Source organism: Phoca vitulina, unplaced genomic scaffold (genome assembly GCF_004348235.1).
Source record: "Phoca vitulina isolate PV1807 unplaced genomic scaffold, GSC_HSeal_1.0 scaffold41, whole genome shotgun sequence".
NCBI lineage: Eukaryota > Metazoa > Chordata > Mammalia > Carnivora > Phocidae > Phoca > Phoca vitulina.
Genome location: NW_022589744.1, coordinates 3,412,678 through 3,434,312, shown reverse-complemented (window position 1 = coordinate 3,434,312; position 21,635 = coordinate 3,412,678). Strand labels below are relative to the sequence as shown.

Genomic DNA, 21,635 nt, shown 5'->3' with positions numbered 1-21,635 from the left:
ACCCAGGCGCCCCATCAATTTTTTTTTTTTTTTTTTTTAATCACCTAGTGCTGCAAATAGTTTCTTGTCATTTAAAGGGATCACTGCTAAAGAGTCTGGATCAGGAATTGCATGAGCTATTTAAAACACAAAGCTGAGAATATAAAGTTGGGTACCGGGATTCAGGTTCAAGTTTCTCATTTAATAAAAAAGAGCTGGGGCGCCTGGGTGGCTCAATTGGTTAAGTGGCTGCCTTCGGCTCAGGTCATGATCCCAGGGTCCTGGGATGGAGCCCTGCATCGGACTCCCTGCTCTGTGGGGAGCCTGCTTCTCCCTCTCCCCCGACTTGTGCTCTATCTCTTGCTATCTCTCTCTCAATAAATAAATAAAAACTTCTAAAAAAAATTTTATTTAGGGGCGCCTGGGTGGCTCAGTCAGTTAAGCGTCTGCCTTCGGCTCAGGTCATGATCCCAGGGTCCCGGGATCGAGTCCCGCATCGGGCTCCCTGCTCAGCAGGAAGCCTGCTTCTCCTTCTCCCTCTGCCTGCTGCTCCCCCTGCTTGTGCTCTCTCTCTCTTTATTTAAATCTTTCTCTAAATCTTTATTTAAAAGATTTTATTTATTTACTCGACAGAGAGAGCAAGAGCACAAACAGGGGGAGCAGGAGAGGTAGCGGGAGAAGCAGGCTCCATGCTGAGCAGGGAGCCCGATGGGGGACTCGATCCCGGGACCCTGGGATCATGACCTGAGCTGAAGGTGGATGCTTAACTGACTGAGCCACCCAGGCGCCCTTCTTTTCTTTTTCTTTCTTTTTTTTTTAATCATGGTAATTTTTTTTTCTTCAATCTTAGAGTCAGTAAAGTCTTTTTTTTTTTTAGAGAGAGAGAGAGTGTGTACATGCACGCGAGTGGTGAGGGGAGGGGCAGAGGCAGAGAGAGAATCCTAAGCAGATTCCACACCCAGCAAGGAGCCTGACATGGCTGGATCTCTCACGACTTTGAGATCATGACCTGAGCCAAAATCAAGAGTCGGACACTTAACTGACTGAGCCACCCACGCGCCCCTATCCTCTAGTTTCCATTAGATGCTATAATTTTAGAAGTATTGGAAAGTGCAGATCTAACGCAGCCCCCTTCATTTATTTGTAAGGAACCTGGGGCTCAATCAGGGTTGAGTGAGCTAAGGTCACAGAACTAATCACTTTCTTCTTAAACCAGCTCCTGGGCTGACTTTCTGAGTCGTCACTGCGGGTCTGTAATCCATCACTCTCGGAGTCACTCAAGTCCAAGTCAACTCACGTTGACTTCTTTCTCTGTGTGTCATATCTCACTCAATCTCTGTCCCTTCCCAGGAACCCTCCCCATGACAGGAGTGAAACCCAGGTTCTCCCACCCGGGCTTCCCCGGTGGCTGGACTCTGCATTCAGGCACGGACACCTCAGCCTTGGAACTGGAAGCCAGCCGGGCTATGGAGCAGTGCCCAGCGCCTGGGGTTGGTGTGTTACCAGGACAGGCTGGGCCCCGTGCCAGGCAGCGACAGCCGTGCTGTCTTCCCCGGTTTAGGAGCCTGATTTTGTAGTGCTTTCTGGCTGCGGAATCAGAGGCTGGTTTTTCGGCACTCCCAAAGATTCCGGGAGCTTAAAGCAGGCAGTGTTGGTTTCTGTTGCTTACAACCAAGAACCCAACTGATTAAGAAATTGGAACCAGGCTGGCTGTAGGCTATAGACTCTCAGGGAAATGGGGTGAAGGTGGTCTGTGACTGTATGTATAGTCTTTTGAGGTGGATGGTAGAGAAAATGCACGGAATATTGAGGTTTGAGATTTAAAATCCCCACAGCAACCAGTGGCAAAATAATTCAATCAGTTATGTGTCACCTACAATTAAAGGCAAGTCTTTAGAAGAGTGAATGGCTGTAGCCATAGTACGTATAATGGGTGTGAGATATTTGACTGTGGGGCGTGGTGCTTTCTTCCAACAGTGCCGGATACTTGGCAGCTCTCTTAAATTTACAAGACTACATATATGCAAATATATACCACATTTGTATATATGCTGCTTTACTGCGTTTTCCAAATGACCCGAAAGCTTGCTAACATTGAGCAACAGCACGGAGCTGGAGAAGGTTCTTTAGCAGGTCCAGGCTGTAGTGCAAAGACTGCTGCTAACTGGTCCTCATGACCCAGGGGGTCTGCTGGTGCTCTGTGCACTGCCACATGCTGGGATGCTGTGCAGAGCCCGTGGCAAGTCCCCAAAAGAGCATCCCTATGTTGTGCTTATGGTTTTGGAGCAAAGCTTTGCTCTCTTTGGCTGACAGCTATTCTCCTTTTTAGAAACTGTTCTGAAATTTCTCCTGGGCCCTGGCAAGATTGGCAGTCTGGCCACGGAGTACCAGTGACCACGTGACCTATGTGGCTTATCGTAACTGAATATCTGTCTCACTTGGCCATAAAGTGCCCAGTCGTACCCTGTTCCTCAAGAGGACATGGAATATACAAGAGCAGGCCTGAGCGTTTCTTGGAGAAGACACAACCATGCAACTCCCAGTATGTTTCCTCACATTTCACTACCATCCTTCCCTCCATTCACAGCCACAGCCTTATGGAAAGCTCCCATGACCAGGTGACTAAGGAGGACATTTGAGCTTGTTTTACAAATGGTATCAGCTGGGAGTGGCTGTTACAGTTGCACTTGCAAATGGTCTTGAAAGGACAATGGCAAAAGGAAATCTCCCAATGGGTAGAGTTTTGAGTTGTATTCTTATGGTTCTCTTTGCCCCGAAAAAGACTCTATTACCAGTTCATGGGCCAAGTGGTCAGGGACTTAGATTGGAGCCAAGGTTTGGGAGAGAGGACATAGATGAACCTCTCAGAGCAGACCAAGAAAATACGACTATTTGTGTCCTATACGAATACTTATCAAAATGCCCCCTCTGCAAAAGAAGCTTTAAGTTACAGGACAAGAAGCCCTACCTTGTGAATGTAGGTCAAACTCCTTCCTTAGTCAAGCCAGTGCCTGTTTAAATTGGGATCATAAGCTCAGCATGAGCTTCTCCAAGGAGAGGCTGAGCTGGCTATTGCTATTGCTGGGTGCCCATTTTTGAAGGAATCATTATAATGGATTCTTTCTACCATGGTGGGTGCAGTGAGTCAATCTCTTTGGGAAGAGGTTTATACTGAATTTGGATTTGCTTATTTTTTTTTTTAAAGATTTTATTCATTCATCTGAGAGAGAGAGAGAGAAAGCACAAGCAGGGCCAGAGGCAGAGGGAGAGGGAGAAGCACACTCCCCGCTGAGCTGGGAGCTCAATGTAGGATTCGATCCCAGGACCTGGAGATCATGACCTGAGCCAAAGGCAGATGAGAGAGAGAAAGCACAAGCAGGGCCAGAGGAAGAGGGAGAGGGAGAAGCAGACTCCCCGCTGAGCTGGGAGCTCGATGTAGGATTCGATCCCAGGACCTGGAGATCATGACCTGAGCCGAAGGCAGATGCCCAACCATCTGAGCCACCCAGACGCCCGAATTTGTATTTGCTTTTTCCATCAGTGATGCAGTGATGCTTTTACCATCACCATCCTCCTACATGGGTTTAATGAAGACCTTATTCACCATCAGAGTATCTTTTTTTTTTTTAAGATTTATTTATTTGAGACAGAAAAAGAGGATGAGCGGGGGGAGGGGCAGAGGCAGAGGGAGACGCAGACTCCATGCTGAGTGCAGAGCCTGACATGGGGCTCAATCTCAGGACCCCAAGATCATGACCTAAGCCCAAGTCACACACTTAGCCGACTGAGCCACCCAGGCGTCCCTTGCCATCACAGTATCTTATACATACATCATGGCACCTGTCTTCATCAGTTTGGGCTGTTAGAACAAATTACCATAGCCTGGGTGGCTTTTAAATAACAGAAATTTATATCTCATAGTTCTGGAATCTGGAAGTCTGACGTCAGGGTGCCAGCATGTTAGGTTCTGGTGAGAGACCTCTTCTGGGTTGGAGGCTTTTGGCTTCTCTTTATATCCTCACATGGTGGGGAGCAGAAAGGGGAAGCAAGCTCTCTCATTACTTTATAAGGGCACTAATCCTATTCCTGAGAGCTTCACCCTCATGACCTGATCTAATCCTAATTACCTCCCAAGGCTCCATCTCCTGATATCACATTGGGAGGTAGGGTTTCAAACATATCAAGTTTGTGGGTATGCAAACATTGGATGTATAACAGCATCCGACTAAGGAGCTAACTTTACAGTGAAAGGAGTAAAGAAACTGGCTGTCCTATCAGATTCACTAGCCCTATTGTGGACCCCAGCAACTGGAAGCAGCCGGCTTTATAGTGGAATGATCCGTGGAAGACAGCTACTGAACCAGCTGGAAGACAACACCTTGAGAGCTTGGATTCCATTTACACTCAGACCCAGCAATTCTGGAGGTGTCTGTATCTTTCTCTTGAGTTCCTTTTCTGTTTAAATGAGCCAGGGTCGGTTTCTGTTGCTTGCAACTAAAAACTCCTAGTAATACAAAAATCTCTCTCTTGGCTGCCTGGCTCCTCAGCTGGTAGAGCATGGGACTCTTCATCTCAAGGTTGTGAGTTCAAGCCCCACATTGGACATAGAGCTTACCTACAAACAAACACCTCTCTTTGTGCCATCTATTTTTTTTTTTTTAATAAAACGTCTTCCTCCACTACTAGCTTCAAAACTCTAGAGGCTGTCACCAGTATCTTTGTATTCCCTATGGTATATAGAACTCTGTGCTTTTATTTTTTTAAAGAGTTTATTTATTTGAGGGAGACAGAGACAGTGGCAGAGAGCATGAGTGGGGAGGAGAGGGAGAAGCAAGCTCCCCGCTGAGCAGAGAGCCCAATGCAGGACTCGATCCCAGCACCCTGGGATCATGACCTGAGCTGAAGGCAGACGCTTAACCGACTGAGCCACCCAGGCGCCCTGTGCTTTTATTTCTAAAAATTTTTTTAAAGGATTTTATTTTTTTTCTGTAAAAATCTTATTTTTAAGTAATCTCTATAACCCAAAATGGGGCTTGAACTCACAACCCAGAGATCAGGAATTGCTTGCTCCAACTGAGCCAACCAGGTGCCCCAGAATACTGTGCTATACATAGTGCAGGATATAGGTTGCAAACTTGTAGATTCTGGGATGTACCTGAACTGCATTTATTTGGACCAATCTGAAGTTTTGTTTGTTTTTTTTAAATCGATGCGGTTGCCATATAAAAACCAAGAGATTTCATGTGAAATGCACATTTCCACCTTCTCTTGAAGAATTTGAAGATCTGGCTATTTTACACCCATATTCCCACGGCTGCCCTCCCTAAGCAAAACACAGGCCCTTCCACTTGTCAGCCTTGGCCTTGCCCACTTTATTTACTTTCCTCACTTGCATGGTCCTTGAAGGCATGTAAATTTGCCACTCTTGATGCAATCGGATTATACTGAGTTTACTTGGCAATTCTTGTATTTTCATTTTCATTTCACTTGTGTTCTATCCTTCTAACTAGATTGTAATAAGCTACTTGGTGGACAGAATCCTGCTTACTGTCTTTCTTTAAATCAATTTTTGGTTGTCACATATTCGATAAATATTAATATGTTTATAAAACCTTTCTCGAATGTCGAGCTGACCTTGACCCCTGTGAGCTGAATACCTCATTTGGTCGGCGGCGCCCGACATTGCACCATCATGATTCGTTCCCTGGGCTGAACTGAGACCTGGTGACTTGTCAGGTAAAGAAATAAAATTATTTCCTCATAAGATAACACAAACATACAACATTCCGAAGTAGGTTTTAGGAAGTCAACCTTTCTACTGCTTATGAGAAACTGGGAAAGTTCTTGCTGAGGTGGTCGAGAGTTAGTAGCTGGGACACTGGGAAAGGTGGAGGAGGACTGGAATGTAGGTGCGTTCTGGAGTTTATCTGAGGCTTTTCAGATGGGGATTTTATCCAGTGAGTCTCAGAGTGACTTTCCCTTGGGGTCTGGCAGCCCAGGGTGTGGTTCCTGGCACAGCCCCTGAACAGTTGTCATAGGGATCAATTCTAGGACTCTCTAGAACCAAGCCTTCGGAGTTTCACATTTCTGGGAGCTCGTCTCCCCGGCCCCAGTTCATTTCCGTCCCGCGCTGGTGCAGGCGGTCCCCCGCTCCGCGACATCCTCCGGCTCTTTCAGCATCAGTTTCCCCCAAGGGGGCGGGGCGGGGGCGAGACGAGTATGGAGCCGCTCCTGCCCTCCTCTCCGCGCCGGGGAAGAGGAGACGCGGGAGGGAGGACCTGCCGAGTCCGGGCTTCAGCAGGGGCTCCGCGGAAGCAACTGGCTCCTCAGGCCCGTGGCCCGCAGCGCTCCGCGAGCTGAGCGCCCGTCTCCCCCGCGCCGCCCGCGTCCGCGGTGCAGCCGCGCCGCGCGGAGGCGCCCCGGGCTCCCCGCCCCCGACCCGGCGCTCCCGCGCTCCCCCTAGCGGCCGCCGCGCGGCCTCGCTCCGTCCCAGGCTCGTCGGCGGCGCAGCTCACGTGACCGCGCTCCGGGCCTGCGGCCGCTGTCGGTTCCCCCAGTCACCGAGCGAGAGGGAAGAAACAAGATGGCGGCTGAAGGCGATCCGGAGTGGGGCCCCAGCAATTCGGATTGAGCCTTCTCCCTCCACCCGCTTCCGCCGGCCGGGCCCCTCCCGCCCGGCCCCGCGGGCCTCCCCACCCGGCCCCGGCGCCCCCCACCGCCACCCCTCCGCCCGCCCCTCCCCCCTCCGCTTTCCCTTCTCCCCCCCGCCTCGGCTCCGACATGAGGGGCCGGCGGGGCAGGCCGCCCAAGCAGCCCGCGGCTCCCGCTGCGGAGCGCTGCACCCCGGCCCCGCCGCCGCCGCCGCCGCCTCCGCCCACGTCCGGACCCATCGGGGGGCTCCGCTCGCGGCACCGCGGCAGCAGCCGGGGCAGGTGGGCCGCCGCCCAGGCTGAGGTGGCGCCCAAGACGCGGCTGAGCTCGCCCAGGGGGGGCAGCAGTAGCCGGAGGAAGCCGCCGCCGCCGCCGCCACCGCCGCCGCCGGCCCCCCCCAGCACCAGCGCCCCGGGCCGGGGGGGGCGAGGAGGCGGGGGCGGCAGGACGGGGGGCGGGGGCGGCGGCGGCCACCTGGCCCGGACCACCCCGGCCCGGAGGGCCGTCAACAAAGTGGTGTACGATGACCACGAGAGCGAGGAGGAGGAGGAGGAGGAGGAGGACATGGTCTCCGAGGAGGAGGAGGAGGAGGAGGAGGACGGCGACGCCGAGGAGACCCAAGATTCCGAGGACGACGAGGAGGATGAGATGGAGGAGGACGACGATGATTCCGATTATCCGGAGGAGATGGAAGACGACGACGACGACGCCAGTTACTGCACGGAAAGCAGCTTCAGGAGCCATAGCACCTATAGCAGCACTCCAGGTACCCACCCAGCCCAGTTGCTGCAGACTCCTTCCCCACCTCCTCTGCCCTCCCCCCTTGCTCACTCCCTCTCTGGTCTCCCCCCACCCCCACCTCCCCCCCAAACGGAGGGGAAACGCGACGGCACATCAAGTGGCAAAAAACTAGATTTACAAGAGGAAAGAGGCGCATTGTTCAAAATGGAGATTGCATTGTTGCAGTTTGCAGGCCACACACTCGCTCTCTTTCTCTCCCCCCAACCCCCTCTTTTTCCTCTTCAAAATTTGTGCCAGTGCAGTGTCTCCACCGGGCAGGATTGAAACTTTGGCACACACATATCCATTGCATTCATTTTTCTCCCCTTGTTTTGGTTTGGTTTTTGGAATGAAAGAAGCCTCTTGTTTTGCAAACGCCTTTGCATTTCTAATTTGGTTTCTTTTAGATTTTTATTATATATCTGTTCCTTAAAAGGGAATTGAGGATTTAGACAGATTGTGACACACAAACACACGCAAAAACATCCTTCTCTTCACACCCCAGCAGTGTGGTTTTAAAATTGTGTTAAGGAAATGGATCGGTTGGGTTGGTAGGGGAGCCTTATCTGGTCCTGCGTGTTTGTTTTTATTCTTGAGTGCTAATGGGCTCGTGCAACAGTTGCTGGTAAATGGCTGATTAAAAAGCAGAGTAGAAAGTCAAACAAAACCAAAACAAATTTGGCAGTTCATTCGATTCCAAATCATTTTCGTAAAATCCACCCCCCCCCCAAGAAAAGTAAGAAACTGCAGCAACATGCGTCTTAACTAATTCGATCCCTTTGCTTCGCCTGAGAAATGCAGTTTCGCGTCACCTGTTGCAGAAGATGTATAGTTGATCATGCAGACATAATTGCTGAAGGTGAACTTTTGGACCAGCTTCTTAGTCACAAGGCAGAAGTACATGGGGATTTATTACAGAATCACTTTTTTTCTTGATTCTATTTCTAAGGATAAAAGTCTTCTCTGGATCTGTAATGAATTTCTCCAGGGTGACTTTTCTCCTATTTTCTCGCAGAAAGATTCTCTAGGCTGGTGCTGAGATGAAAATTTTTTTTTTTTTTTTAAACACACAGTTGCTGCTTTGTATTAAATACGTAGTTGCAGATTACTAAATTGGGGGGGGGGGGAAGTAACTTGTAGCAATAGCCTACAAGATTTTTCCTTTATATTTTTGTTAATCTGGATTAACAAAATTAGATTCCAGTTTTAAGAGCATTTACAGAGTGAAGTTTATGAGGAAATAGGATCTTAAAAAAGTAATGTGTGACTTGTTTTTAATAGAGACTAGGGTAATAGAAGGGGTTAAATTGAGATGTTTCCATTTTTTATAAATGCTTAACTACTTATGGAGGAGTATGAGTATGAAGCCAGGCGAAGACTCATTTAGGTTGTCCTAACAGCAAATGCAAAAGGTAATTTTCTTTTGCCTGACAATATTGCCCAGTCAGGGGCAGGAGGGGACGTTGGCAGGAGAGTGAAGGGAATGAATCAAGTGTCAAGTATTTATGTCTTGTGTGTAGAAGGAACTGCGCGCCACTTTTCATTCTTTAGCCAACTTAAGATCTTTTATAGTAATAGTTTTTACCTTAAGAAATCCTACGTGGTTCTTTCTACCCAGAATTGAAAGACCCATAGAGACTGAATTACACTATCTGAGGATGTTTTTTCCGGCTAGACAGAGCTGAGGCATTTTGGCAGGGCAGTTCAGCTAACTTTAACCTCTTTGAGGGACTAGCAAATAATACTTAGGATTGATAGCTGTGTATATGCTGAGTTAAATTAAAATTTGTGTTTAGGTTTCCTTTTTTATAAAAAAATACTTGTATATTTATGTACTTCCATGACATTTTGTTTTTATTAATGATATTTGTAGACTACTTTGTGTATACTTGTCTTATCTTTATAAGAAATTAAGGATTATATATCCTTATGTTAATCTTTTATCTCCTGCAGTTCCTAGTACAGTGTCTTGCACATAGCAGCTGCTCAACAAAGATTGGTTGGATAAATGACTGTTAGTTAGGTGAGAGCTTGTAATAGATAAAGTTTTGATAATTCTGCAGTGGGTGTCCTAGCTCCTAAATATTTTGGATTTGGGAAACTAAAAATTGATCTAATTAGATTTTGATCGTTTGACCAGTGAGTGTTTTTAGTAAGAGTTAGTGTGTTTTAAGCTGCTCTTTCATATTACTTGCCAGGCATTTTCCTTTCTTTATTGGATGTGGTGTTAACTTGTTGGATCTTTTACTTTTTGAAACACATTATTCCTCAAGATTATGGTGAAAGAGATCATGCATTTTGTGTTCTAAACTTTGAGAATATGTCCACTTGGCTAGAATGAGTAACAGTGCATGACAGTGAGCTGTTGAGGCTAAGCACCAGTTTCATTGGTTTTATTGTCCGTATTTCCAGACAATAAAGGCTAGGGAGAAGGCTCTCAGGTAAATGTGTATATGTGTATATGCCTGGGGAGAAAAAACGTTCTGGGACTGATATCCCAAGAGCACAGAAGGAAATATGATTGGTGGATTTGAATCCTGTACTGTCAAGGCTAAAAAAGGATTAGAATTTATTGGGAATTTAGAACAATTTGATTAATTTTTGTAGGCAATACTACCGTTGGCTTAAGTACTAACATATTAAATTGCTACCATAAGAAATTATTCGTTAGTTCATTCATCTGTTGAGTGGTTTGTAGGTTATATGACTGTTCCTGATGCAGAAATGTTGGTTAATATTATGAGTTTACTTTTCTAAAATTATAGGTTTTTTTTTTAAATTTATTTTTTTAGTAATATTTACACCCATTGTGGGGCTCAAACTCATGACCCTGAGATCAGGAGTCACACGCTCCTCCGACTGAGCCAGCCAGGCACCCCTAAAATCATAGATTTTAAAAAGTATTTTCATTGGAGATTAAATGTTTTCCTTTTATGGAGAAAAATTTTAAATGGGTGTGTAAGATATTCACATGACAAACAGTACAATAGAAATGACTATTAATTCAAAATTGAAATCATCTAGGTTTGCTTCAGCTTAGAGGCATTTGGCTGAAAAAGGCCAAATTTTATTTTATTTTATTTATTTATTTTTTAAAAGATTTTATTTATTTATTTGACAGAGAGACAGCGAGAGAGGGAACACAAGCAGGGGGTGTGGGAGAGGGAGAAGCAGGCTTCCCGCTGAGCAGGGAGCCCGATGCGGGGCTCGATCCCAGGGCCCTGGGATTATGACCTGAGCCGAAGGCAGACACTTAACGACTGAGCCACCCAGGTGCCCAAGGCCAAGTTTTATTTATTTTTATTTATAAAATAAATAAAATAAAATTTATTTTTATTGTTTAGAGTTATTTCAGCCTATAGGTTTTATGACATTTTTTTTTAAAAGATTTTATTTATTTGAGAGGGAGAGAGCGCGAGCTTTGAGGGAGAGGGAGAAGCAGACTCCCTGCTGAGCAGAGAGCCGGACTAGGGCTTGATCCCAGGACCCTGAGATCGTGACCTGAGCCGAAGGCAGATGCTTAACTTTCTGAGACACCCGGGTGCCCCTTATGACATATTTTTTAGGTTTTATTAATTTATTTATTTGAGGGAGAGCGTGCATGCGCATGTGTGAACTGGGGAAGGGGCAGAGGCAGAGGGAGAGGGAAAGAATCTCAAGCAGATTCTTTCCACACTGAGCTTGGAGCCCGACACGGGGCTGGATCCCAGGACCCTGAGATCATGACCTGAGCCAAAAGCAAGAGTTGGACACTTAACCGACTGAGCCATCCAGGCACCCCGGTTTTATGACATATATTGTCAACGCATTGAGAAAGATCGCATAGAAAATGTGTTTTGAATAGGTGTTAGGTGTTCTGACAGCACCTTGAAATCAAGCATTGCTAAATAAATTAAATCATACTTGAAACTGGATGGTTTGTGCATTTAACTTTGTGGGACTTCTGAGGTATTATTATACTTAGCTGGAATTTTGAGATTTGGAACCTTTGATGACTTCAGAAAGCCAAAGCCCTGATGTTTTCCTGGGAGAGTTAGTGATTTATGTCCTCTAAGGATTATGACAGAGAACAGTGGCATAGATGCCATGAATGAACTGTAGATTTATCTGAAGCAGAATTTGTTACTGGTTTGGTAGTATTTATTTCCACCAGTGTCAACCAAATGTCTTTTTGGTATTTGTGTAATTCTGGATTGCTACAAGTGAAGGACAAAGTGCAGTAGAGATTTAGCAAAGGACAAGTTTATACCCTATTTGGGGGAGTTGGTGTGGGTATATGCTTCTTGGATGGGCATGTGCAAGGTGAGGATGGGTAGATCAAGGGAGGGAGCAGCATGAACTGAGACACTGATTGTTTTTTTTTTTTCTTAAAGATTTTATTTATTTATTTGACAGAGAGAGGCACAGCGAGAGAGGGAACACAAGAAGGGGGAGTGGGAGAGGGAGAAGCAGGCTTCCCGCGGAGCAGGGAGCCTGATACGGGGCTCGATCCCAGGACCCTGGGATCATGACCTGAGCCGAAGGCAGACGCTTAACGACTGAGCCACCCAGGCGCCCTGGCACTGATTGTTTTTAAGATTTTATTTTTTGAGTAATCTCTACACCCAGTGCGGAGCTCGAACCCACAACCCTGAGATCAAGAGTCGCGTGCCCCACCAACCTGGCCTCCAGTCAGGTGCCCCTAAGGCACTGATTTTAAAGTGTGGGCAGTCTTAAGTATCCTGGTTTAGGAAGAGCCTGAGTATGTGAGTAAAAGAAAGAAGCTATAAAGGTCTGTTGTTGGGCAGTATCTAGAGAACCAGGCTATAACTTTCCCCCTTTCATCTGTAGGGTAAATATTGGGCTAGATCAGCAATCCTCATTTTTCAGTCTGGTAACACCCAAGGGATATGCAGTATTCCCATCAGCAGCATGCAGGAGTATGAAACAAAACCAAATCAAATCACGGAGATACTGTAAGCTACCGTTGCAGCCAGCTCGTTCCCCCCATACTGAGAGGATTACTGGAGGAGGTGGTTTCTGAAGACCCCTCCCCCCATCTATTTCAAATCTATTTCATTTGTGGATATTGGTGATCAGTCGAAAGATCGGGGAACAAGTGGAATATGATTTCAGTGGGATGTTAGCAAGTTTAGCATAGCTTCTATTCTGCAGGATGGATTGGAAGATGAGATAGCTAGTCAGTATCTGGATGGGTTTTGAAGCACTGAATGGCAGATCAATTCAGGAGGTACTTCAGGTTCCCCAGGCCTCGACAACATCAGAAGTGTAGACGGAGAGAAGAATGCATCACATATGCCTCTGTAGGAATGGTAGTGCTTTGAGTGGCGATAGGAATTCAGGATTATAAGGGAAATGAGTGAGATCTGTTTTCAGGTATCTGTCTCTGAAGAGGTTAAACATGAAAGAAAATGAGGGCCCCGAAGAGTTATTAAAAAGTTGGGCAAGGGGCGCCTGGGTGGCTCAGTCGTTGAGCGTCTGCCTTCGGCTCGGATCGTGATCCCAGGGTCCTGGGATCGAGCCCCGCATCGGGCTCCCTGCTCAGCGGGAAGCCTGCTTCTCCCTCTCCCACTCCCCCTGCTTGTGTTCCCTCTCTCACTGTGTCTCTCTCTGTCAAATAAATAAGTAAAATCTTAAAAAATAAAAATAAAACGTTGGGGAAATGATCTCTGAGTGGTAAAGAGGTACGTCTGAGGTATGCAGTAATGAATAGTCTTGTGTACATTTCATGTTCATCTTCTTTTCTGGTGTATATTTGGGAATGGAGCTATGTATTGAAATGTGTATGCACAGCAGCACTGGGGATGTTGAGGCCGGGAACTCTGATTTCTTCTGTTAGATTCTCCTTTCCTCCTCAGTACCCTGTGTCCTCCCTGTGACTGCAGATCCTTGGAGGGGGTATGTAGGGGATGAGAAGGTGGTGGTTGTGGTGGGGGGACTGATAATCTGGGTGACATGGACAGGAGCCAATCCTAGCAGATGCCCTCTTTGCATTGAATAGATTCCTCCCTTCTTGGTCTTTTTTCTCTTTGAATGCCTTTTTTTTTTTTTTTTTAAGATTTATTTATTAGAGAGAGAGTGAGAGAGAGCACAAGCAGGGGGAGTGGCAGAGGGAGAGGGAGAAGCAGACTCCCCACTGAGCAGGGAGCCCAACGTGGGGCTCGATCCCAGCACACTGGGATCATGACCTGAGCCAAAGGCAGACACTTAATGACTGAGCCACCCAGGCGCCCCGTAAAATCTTTTAAAAAAAAAGAAAAATAACTTTATTGAGATATACATACCATAAAATTCACCCTTTTTTAAAGTGTATAATTCATTGGTTTTTAAGTGCAACTGTCACCACTCCCTAATTTCATACCATTTTTTAATCACACCCCCCTCTCTGCATACCCATAGCAATCACTTCTTGTTCTCTCCTTCCCCTTTTGCCATTCTTTGGCAACCACTACTTTTATTATCTGTTGGTTTGTCTCTTCTGGACATTTTATGTAAATGGAATCATACAATATGTGGCTTCTTTCACTTAGCATGTTTTCAAGGCTCATGCATATTGTAGCATATATCAGTACTATGTTTGAATAATATTCCATTATATGGATATACCACATTTTGCTTACCCATTCATCAGTTGACGGATATTTGACCTGTTCCTAGTTTTTGGCTATTATGAATAATGCTACTGTCAACATTTGTGTATAGGTTTTTGGCTGGAAATGTGTTTTCATTTCTCATAGGTATATCCTAGGAGTGGAATTCCTGGATCACTACGAGTACAGTTTTATTTTATTATTATTGTTTTTAAAGTTACTTAAGTAATCTCTATACCCAGCGTGGGGCTTGAACTTACAACCCTGAGACCAAGAGTCACATGCTCTTCTGACTGAGTCAGCCAGGCGCCCCACAAATACAGGTTCCCTGTCACCCCCAATACATTTTTAATAAAATCATTTTATTTGGACATTTTGTTACAATAGTTTTAAAACAGTTTCTCAGGGCGCCTGGGTGGCTCAGTCGGTTAAGCATCTGCCTTCGGCTCAGGTCATTCATCCCAGGGTCCTGGGATTGAGCCCCGTGTCGGGCTCCTTGGTCAGTGGGGAGCCTGCTTCTCCCTCTCCTCCCTGTTTTTGCTGTCTCTGTCGCTACCTCTGTCTCTCTCTCTCTGAAATAAATAAAATCTTTAAAACTACAACAACAGCGGTTTTCTTAGGATGAATGAGAGCTGGGTTGTAAGTCTTCCCAATTATCTCTGATTTTTGAATTGCCTTAGGTCAGTTTGGAGACTTTATTCCAGAAGGATTTGTCAGAGAAGGACTAGTGTAAGTGGAGTCATGCCATTGGTTTCCATGCTGTCAGAGTGGGGGCTTGGGGCAGGTATCGGAGGCACCTGCATCTGTAAGCCCACTACAGAAGTGTAGGCTGTCCTGATGTATGAGAATCGGAGGAATCTTTTGTGTATGTCAAGGATCTAGATGGATAACATGTAGCATAGAGATTTAAAGTGGAGAATCTGGACCAGACGTCGTGAGTTTGAGTCTGGGCTCTGTGATGGTGGGCTCTTTGCTTAACACTTGGTGTCTCACTTTCCTCATTTGTAAAATGGAGATATCAAGGTGTCATGAGGGTTAAATGGTTAATATACATGAAATGCCTAGAACAGTGCCTGGCACGTGGTAAAGATTCAACAAATATTAGCTATTATTACCTGTCGATTTGCTCCTAAACTGAAGATGGAGATTCTTCTTTTTAAGATTTTATTTATTTGACAGAGAGAGGGAGAGCACAAGCAGGGGGAGTGGTAGGCAGAGGGAGAGGGTGAAGCAGGCTCCCCGCTGAGCAAGGAGCCTGATGTGGGGCTCGATCCCAGGACCCTTGATCCCAGGATTCCCAGGGGAATCTCCCCTGAAGATGGAGACTCTTCAAAAATATAGGGACCTTACTTTGAGTATAGTGAGAAAATGTCATTTAGGGGCACCGGCATGGCTCGGCTGGTTAAGTGTTCTGCTCTTGTTTTCACTCAGGTCTTGGTCTCAGTCTTGAGTTCAAGCCCCGCATTGGGTTCCACGCTGGGGGTGGAGCCTTCTTCAAAAAAAAAAAAAAAAAGGATGTCATTTGACTCATAAGGTATAAACATATTTTGAGGACCACATTTAAGTAAAAATATGCATTAAACCAGAGCTTTATTTTCCTCCTTTAAAAGAAATATTAAATATTTACCCATTTAAAAAATTTAGTTTAGCTACTATCTGACTTATTCCAGAACTATGGTAAATAATGTATTTACTTCAGTTATTCACCGTGGTCAATTAGAGTAGAGAAAGCAGTTGTGACACTCTTAACTCTTGGTAGTTTGTGCTGTCTTTCTCTTCCTGTTTCTTCAACACCAGTTTTCCAGGTTTTTAAACCTGCCTATGCATGGCCCTCTCACTGTCTCCCTCCTTCCCTGGAAAGCTCATCTGTTTTCAAGTTGTTTTTAAGAATTGCAATGAAAAATTATAAAAATAGTGCAGATTTACTCTTTTGGGAAAATACTCATAACACAAAGATGAAAATGAAAATCTGTAATCTCACCAACCAAAGATAACTCCTGGGGATGTTTTTATACCATTTCCTATAACATGTTTTTACCTATGTATTTTTAAAAAGGTACAACTAGGGGTGCCTGGGTGGCTCAGTTGGTTGAGCGTCTGGCTCTTGGTTTCGGCTCAGGTCATGATCTCAGGGTCCTGGGATTGAGCCCCACATCCGGCTCCCTGCTCACTGGGGAGTCTGCTTGGGGGTTCTCTCTCTCAAATAAATAAATAAATATTTTTAAAAATTTATTTTTATTTTTTATTTTTTTTTAAGATTTTATTATATTTATTTGACAGAGAGAGACACAGCGAGAGAGGGAACACAAGTGGGGGAATGGGAGAGGGAGAAGCAGGCTTCCTGCCGATCAGGGAGGCCGATGCGGGGCTCGATCCCAGGACCCTGGGATCATGACCTGAGCCGAAGGCAGATGCTTAACAACTGACCCACCCAGGCGCCCCAAATCGTTTTTTTTTTTAAAGGTACAACTAGGGTTATAATAAACTAATTGTTTTTACTTGATATATAGCAAGATTTTCCCCTTTCATTGTCTTTATCAAGGTAGTACATGAACATAGGTAAAATTAAAATTGTATTAAAGGCTCATAGTGAACAAAAGCAGTTCCCTGACGTACCTCTTTCTACCTGAGGCCTCTCTAGAGGCAGTGGCTTTCAATTCTTGTAGTTTTTTTTCTCCCCTTGACATTTACCATAGTATTTTAAAATAATATGCTTAAACATTTGGTTTATCAGTTTTAGACATTTCTCTTTTGACTTTGTTTTTTGTTTTTGTTATTTATTTATTTATTTATTTATTTTTATTTTTTTTAAAGATTTTATTTATTTATTCATTAGAGAGAGAGGCAGAGGGAGAAGCAGGCTCCCAAGGAGCAGGGAGCCCAATGTGGGACTCGATCCCAGGACCCTGAGATCATGACCTGAGCCGAAGGCAGACGCTTAACCATCTGAGCCACCCAGGCGCCCTTGTTTTTGTTTTTTAAAATTTTTTATTTATTTGACAGAGACATAGCGAGAGAAGGAACACAAGCAGGGGGAGTAGTAGAGGGAGAAGCAGGCTTCCCATGGAGCAGGGAGCCCGATACGGGGCTTGATCCCAGGACCCTGGGATCGTGACCTGAGCCGAAGGCAGACTCCTAATGACTGAGCCACCCAGGCGCCCCTCTTTTGACTTTGTTAATGGTAAATGAAGAGTTAGCCTTATTACAATTACTCTTACTTTTTCTTTATCCTTTCATTATAGTTATAGCATGATTTTTGGATAAATGTTGAGGGATTGGTTACATGATCATAACTATGTAAATATGATTTATTTATATGATTATTATAAATAATACTTTTTCTGGAGTTATTGCCTAGTTTTTCACTTGCTTAATGTTCTACATATCTGTCCCAGTGCACTATCAAGTCTGTAAAATATCTTATCACTTACTATTTTCCAGACTCTCAAATGTAACAATTCCATTTTTTTTCCTTGTTGGTCTCCCTTTTGTATCGCTCCCCATTTCTCCTTTCACCTGAACTGACTGCTCTGTAGGTCTGTTGGATATCACCCTGGAATTTCTTTTTGCTGCTTCCCCATGTAGATTCTCTTTCTTGAGTCCTACATTTTTCCTGATTTACTTCTCTTTTTCAGCACAACCAACCCTCGTTGATTCCTAAGAATGGGTGCATGAGAAATAAACTTAAAAAAAATATCATTTTATGTTTGAAAATGCTCTTTGCTAGTGAGCGCTGTGTATTGTGTAAGATTGATGAATCACCTGTACCCCTGAAACAAATTTACATTATATGTTAATAATAATAAAAAAATAAATTAATAAGAAAAGAAATGCTCTTTGTGACCTTAATATTGATAGTTTGGCTGGGTATAGGATCTTAAATTAAAAATCAGTTTCACTTGAAAGATTTGCTTTATTGTATTCCAGCATCTAGTGTTGCAGTTGAGAAGTTTAGGGCTGTTCTGATTACTTCCTTCATGTGTGACCTGTTTTTTTTCCTTTCTAAAGCATTTCGGCTCTTTTTATGGTCTCCAGTTTTGCAGTGATACCATATCCCTTGATGTGGCTCTTTTTTTCATTCATTGTGCTGAGTGTTTGGTGGCTCCCCCCCTTTTTTTTCTAATTAAAATTAAAAAAAAATTTTAAGTAGACTTAATGCTGCACATGGGGCTCAGGCTCACGACCCCGAGATCAGGATTCTCATTCTACCGATTGAGCCAGCCAGGTGCCCCTTGGTGGGCCCTTTATTTTATTTTATTTTTTTTTTAAGATTTTATTTATTGGACAGAGAAAGACATAGCGAGAGCAGGAACACAAGCAGGGGGAGTGGGAGAGGGAGAAGCAGGCTTCCCGTGGAGCAGAGAGCCCGATGTGGGACTCGATCCCAGGACTCTGGGATCATGACCTGAGCCGAAGGCAGACACTTAACGACTGAGCCACTCAGGCGCCCCGGTGGGCCCTTTTAATATGGAGATTTGTATTCTTTAGTTCTGGGAAATTTTTTTCTATTATTTGCTCATTTTTCCCCAAATTTGTTCAGTTCTCTTCTTGAACTCCTAGTTAGTTAGATGTTGGATCTTATAGTCTGGTCTTAATAAGTTTCTTGTCATTTTAAATTCTTGTTGTCTTGTCCTTTTGGTCTGCTTTGTGGGAGATTTCTTTTTCTCTTCCAAGTCTTCTGTTAGGTTTTAATTTCAGCTGTCAGATATTTAATTTCTTTTCTTTTTTAAAGATTTTATTTATTCATTTGACAGAGACAGAGATAGCGAGAGCAGGAACACAAGCAGGGAGAGTGGGAGAGGGAGAAGCAGGCTTCCCGCTGAGCAGGGAGCCTGATGTGGGACTCGATCCCAGGACCCCGGGACCATGGCCCGAGCCGAAGGTAGATGCTTAACAACTGAGCCACTCAGGCGCCCCAGATACTTAATTTCTAAAAGCTGCTTTCTTTGTTCCTTTTTCATAGCATCCTGTTTAATGATAATATCTTTTTATATTTCTCATTAATGCTAATTAAAAAATTATTGAAGTACAGCTTATATATACAGTAAAATTCACCCTTTTTAGTGTACAATTTTGACTCTTAGCAAACACAGCCATGTAACCACCACCACCGTGAGTATAGAACAGTTCCATTATCTGCCCCAAATTCCCTTGTGTTCCTTTAGTCAGCCCTTTCTCCTTCGTTCCACCCCAGGCCACCACTGATACATTTGCTGTTCCTGTAGTTTTGCCTTTTTCTGAATATCATATAAGTGGCTATTTAGCTTTTTGAGTCTGGCTTTTACCTAGCATAGTGAATTTGAGATTCATCCAAAATACTGTTTTTATCAACAGTTCATTCCTTTTGGTCATGGAGTAGGTAGTCCATTATATGGATGTACCACAGTTCGCTTATCCACTCACCAGTTCAGGAACATTTGAATTGTTTCCAGGTTTTGGAGGTTATAAATAAAGTTGATGTAAACATTTACTTACAGGTTTTTGTGTGAACACAAGTTTTTATTTCTGTTGGGTAAATACCTAGGAGTGGAATTGCTGGGTTACATGCCATGTATATTTTAACCTTACAAGAAACTGCCAGGGGCACCAGACTGGCTCAGTTAAGCATCTGCCTTTGGCTCAGGTCATAATCCCGGTGTCCTGGGATGGAGCCCCGCATCAGGCTCCCTGTTCAGCGGGGAGTCTGCTTCTCTCCCCCCTCCCACCTCCCCCCCCTACCCTGCCTCATTCTCTGTCTCTTTCTCTCAAATAAATAAATAAAATCTTTAAAAAAAATTAAAAAAAAAAGAAAAGAAAAAAAGAAACTGCCAAACTGTTTTCCAAAGTGGTTTTACCATTTTGCATTCCCACCAGCAACAGATGAGGATTCCAGCCATTGTAATAGGTATATAGTGGTATGTTTCTTTTCTTTTTTTTTTTTTAAAGATTTTTAAAATTTATTTGATAGAGCAAGGAGCAGAGGGAGAGGGAGAAGCAGACTCCCCCTGAACAGGGAGCCCAGTGTGGGGCTCCATCCTGGGACTCCAGGATCATGACCTGAGCCAAAGGCAGATCCTTAACCCACTGAGCCACCCAGGTGCCCCTAGTGGTATGTTTCATTATGATTTAATTTTCATTTCCCTAATGATTAATGATGCTGAGCATCTTTTCATGTGCTTATTTGCTTGTCTGTGAAACAAATCTTTGGTGAAGTGTCTGTCGAAATATTCTGCCCAATTTTTAATTGGGTGTATTTGTTTTCTTATTCTTGAATTTGGAAAGTTTAGCTAACAATAATTATTTATGTTATATAATTTCCCAGAGCTCTTTTCTCTGTTCCTTTTTCAAACCATACTCTTCTTGGATGTAATACCCTTTTTTTTATTTCTCTGAGGATATTTATTAGTTTTTTAAAACTTTTCTTTGTTTCTTTTGTTACCTCAGATTCCATTCTTTTTGTTTTTATTTTTGTATTTTATTATTATTATTTTTTAGATTTTTATTTATTCATTTGAGACAAAGAGATAGAGCACAACCGGGGGGAGCAGTAGAGGGAGAGGGAGAAGCAGGGAGCCCGATGCGGGGCTTGATCCCAGGACCCTGGGATCATGACCTGAGCTGAAGGCAGACGCTTAACGACTGAGCCACCCAGGTGCCCCTGTTTTTGTTTTTATTTTTATTTTGTTTTTTAAGTAGGCTCCACACTCAGTGTGTGGCTTGAAACCATACCCTTATATCAAGAGTCACATGCTCTACTGACTGAGCCAGCCAGGCACCCCAGATTCTATTCTGTTTTAGTTCTAATAGTGGAGGCTTTTTTTTTGAATACCTCATGATCCTTAGCTGTTCATGGAGTGAGATGCTGGATAGTGGGTGGCCATGGTTTCCCAATTGGTAGGTTTCACTGTGAGGTGATTGGGCAGTGAGCCAACCTTGTCTTTGGTGGAACCCCAGATATCAGTATTTGTTATTTTTGTGTATTTTTGTTTTTGTCTTTCACTCTTTTATTTTTCTCTTGTGAGTCTGTTTGGTGTCTTAAGGGAAGATTTCTTTAATTTCTTGCCTGAGGCTGGGATTTAGGGGCCTGAGAGAGAGTGTATGCCCAATATCTTGGGAAGTTAAGTGAAGGGAGGTGGGTAGGGCTCTCACCTTACAGTATGCACATGTCACTAAATTTCCCATCAGGAACCCTGAGCCTTCTAAGCCCAATGGTCCAGGAGTCCTGTTGCCTCCAGATCATTAGGTTTTTTGCTCCTCTCCTCTGCCTCTGAAAGTTCTTAGAATGGAGACTTCTCTCTGCAAAGTCAGATACCTCTTTTCCCAGTTTCCACATTCTACAAAGTTACTGAAATTGCTTGATTGCTTTTGTCTCCTCTCCTCTCTCTCTTTTGTAAAGATTTTATTTTTTTTTAATTTTTTGAAAGATTTTATTTATTTATTTAATTGACAGAAAGAAACAGTGAGAGAGGGAACACAAGCAGGGGCAGTGGGAGAGGGAGAAGCAGGCTTCCCGCCAAGCAGGCAGCCCGATGTGGGGCTCGATCCCAGGACCCTGGTGGGATCATGACCTGAGCCGAAGGCAGATGCTTAACAACTGAGCCACCCAGGCGCCCTTTAAAGATTTTATTTATTTGAGAGAGAGAGAGAATGAGTGGT

The 21,635-nt window shown here is 44.4% G+C and overlaps 1 protein-coding gene across 1 annotated transcript in view; it reads left to right on the top strand.

The window, feature by feature from the left end:
* Positions 1–6,759: 6,759 nt before the first annotated feature.
* The window catches only part of BPTF (bromodomain PHD finger transcription factor), a 144,745-nt gene continuing 129,869 nt past the window's right edge, over positions 6,760–21,635 (top strand). Inside the window, exon 1 of the mRNA XM_032429970.1 lies at positions 6,760–7,396. Within this exon, the coding sequence (XP_032285861.1) occupies positions 6,760–7,396 (637 nt within the window). The remainder of the gene's footprint in view (positions 7,397–21,635) is intronic.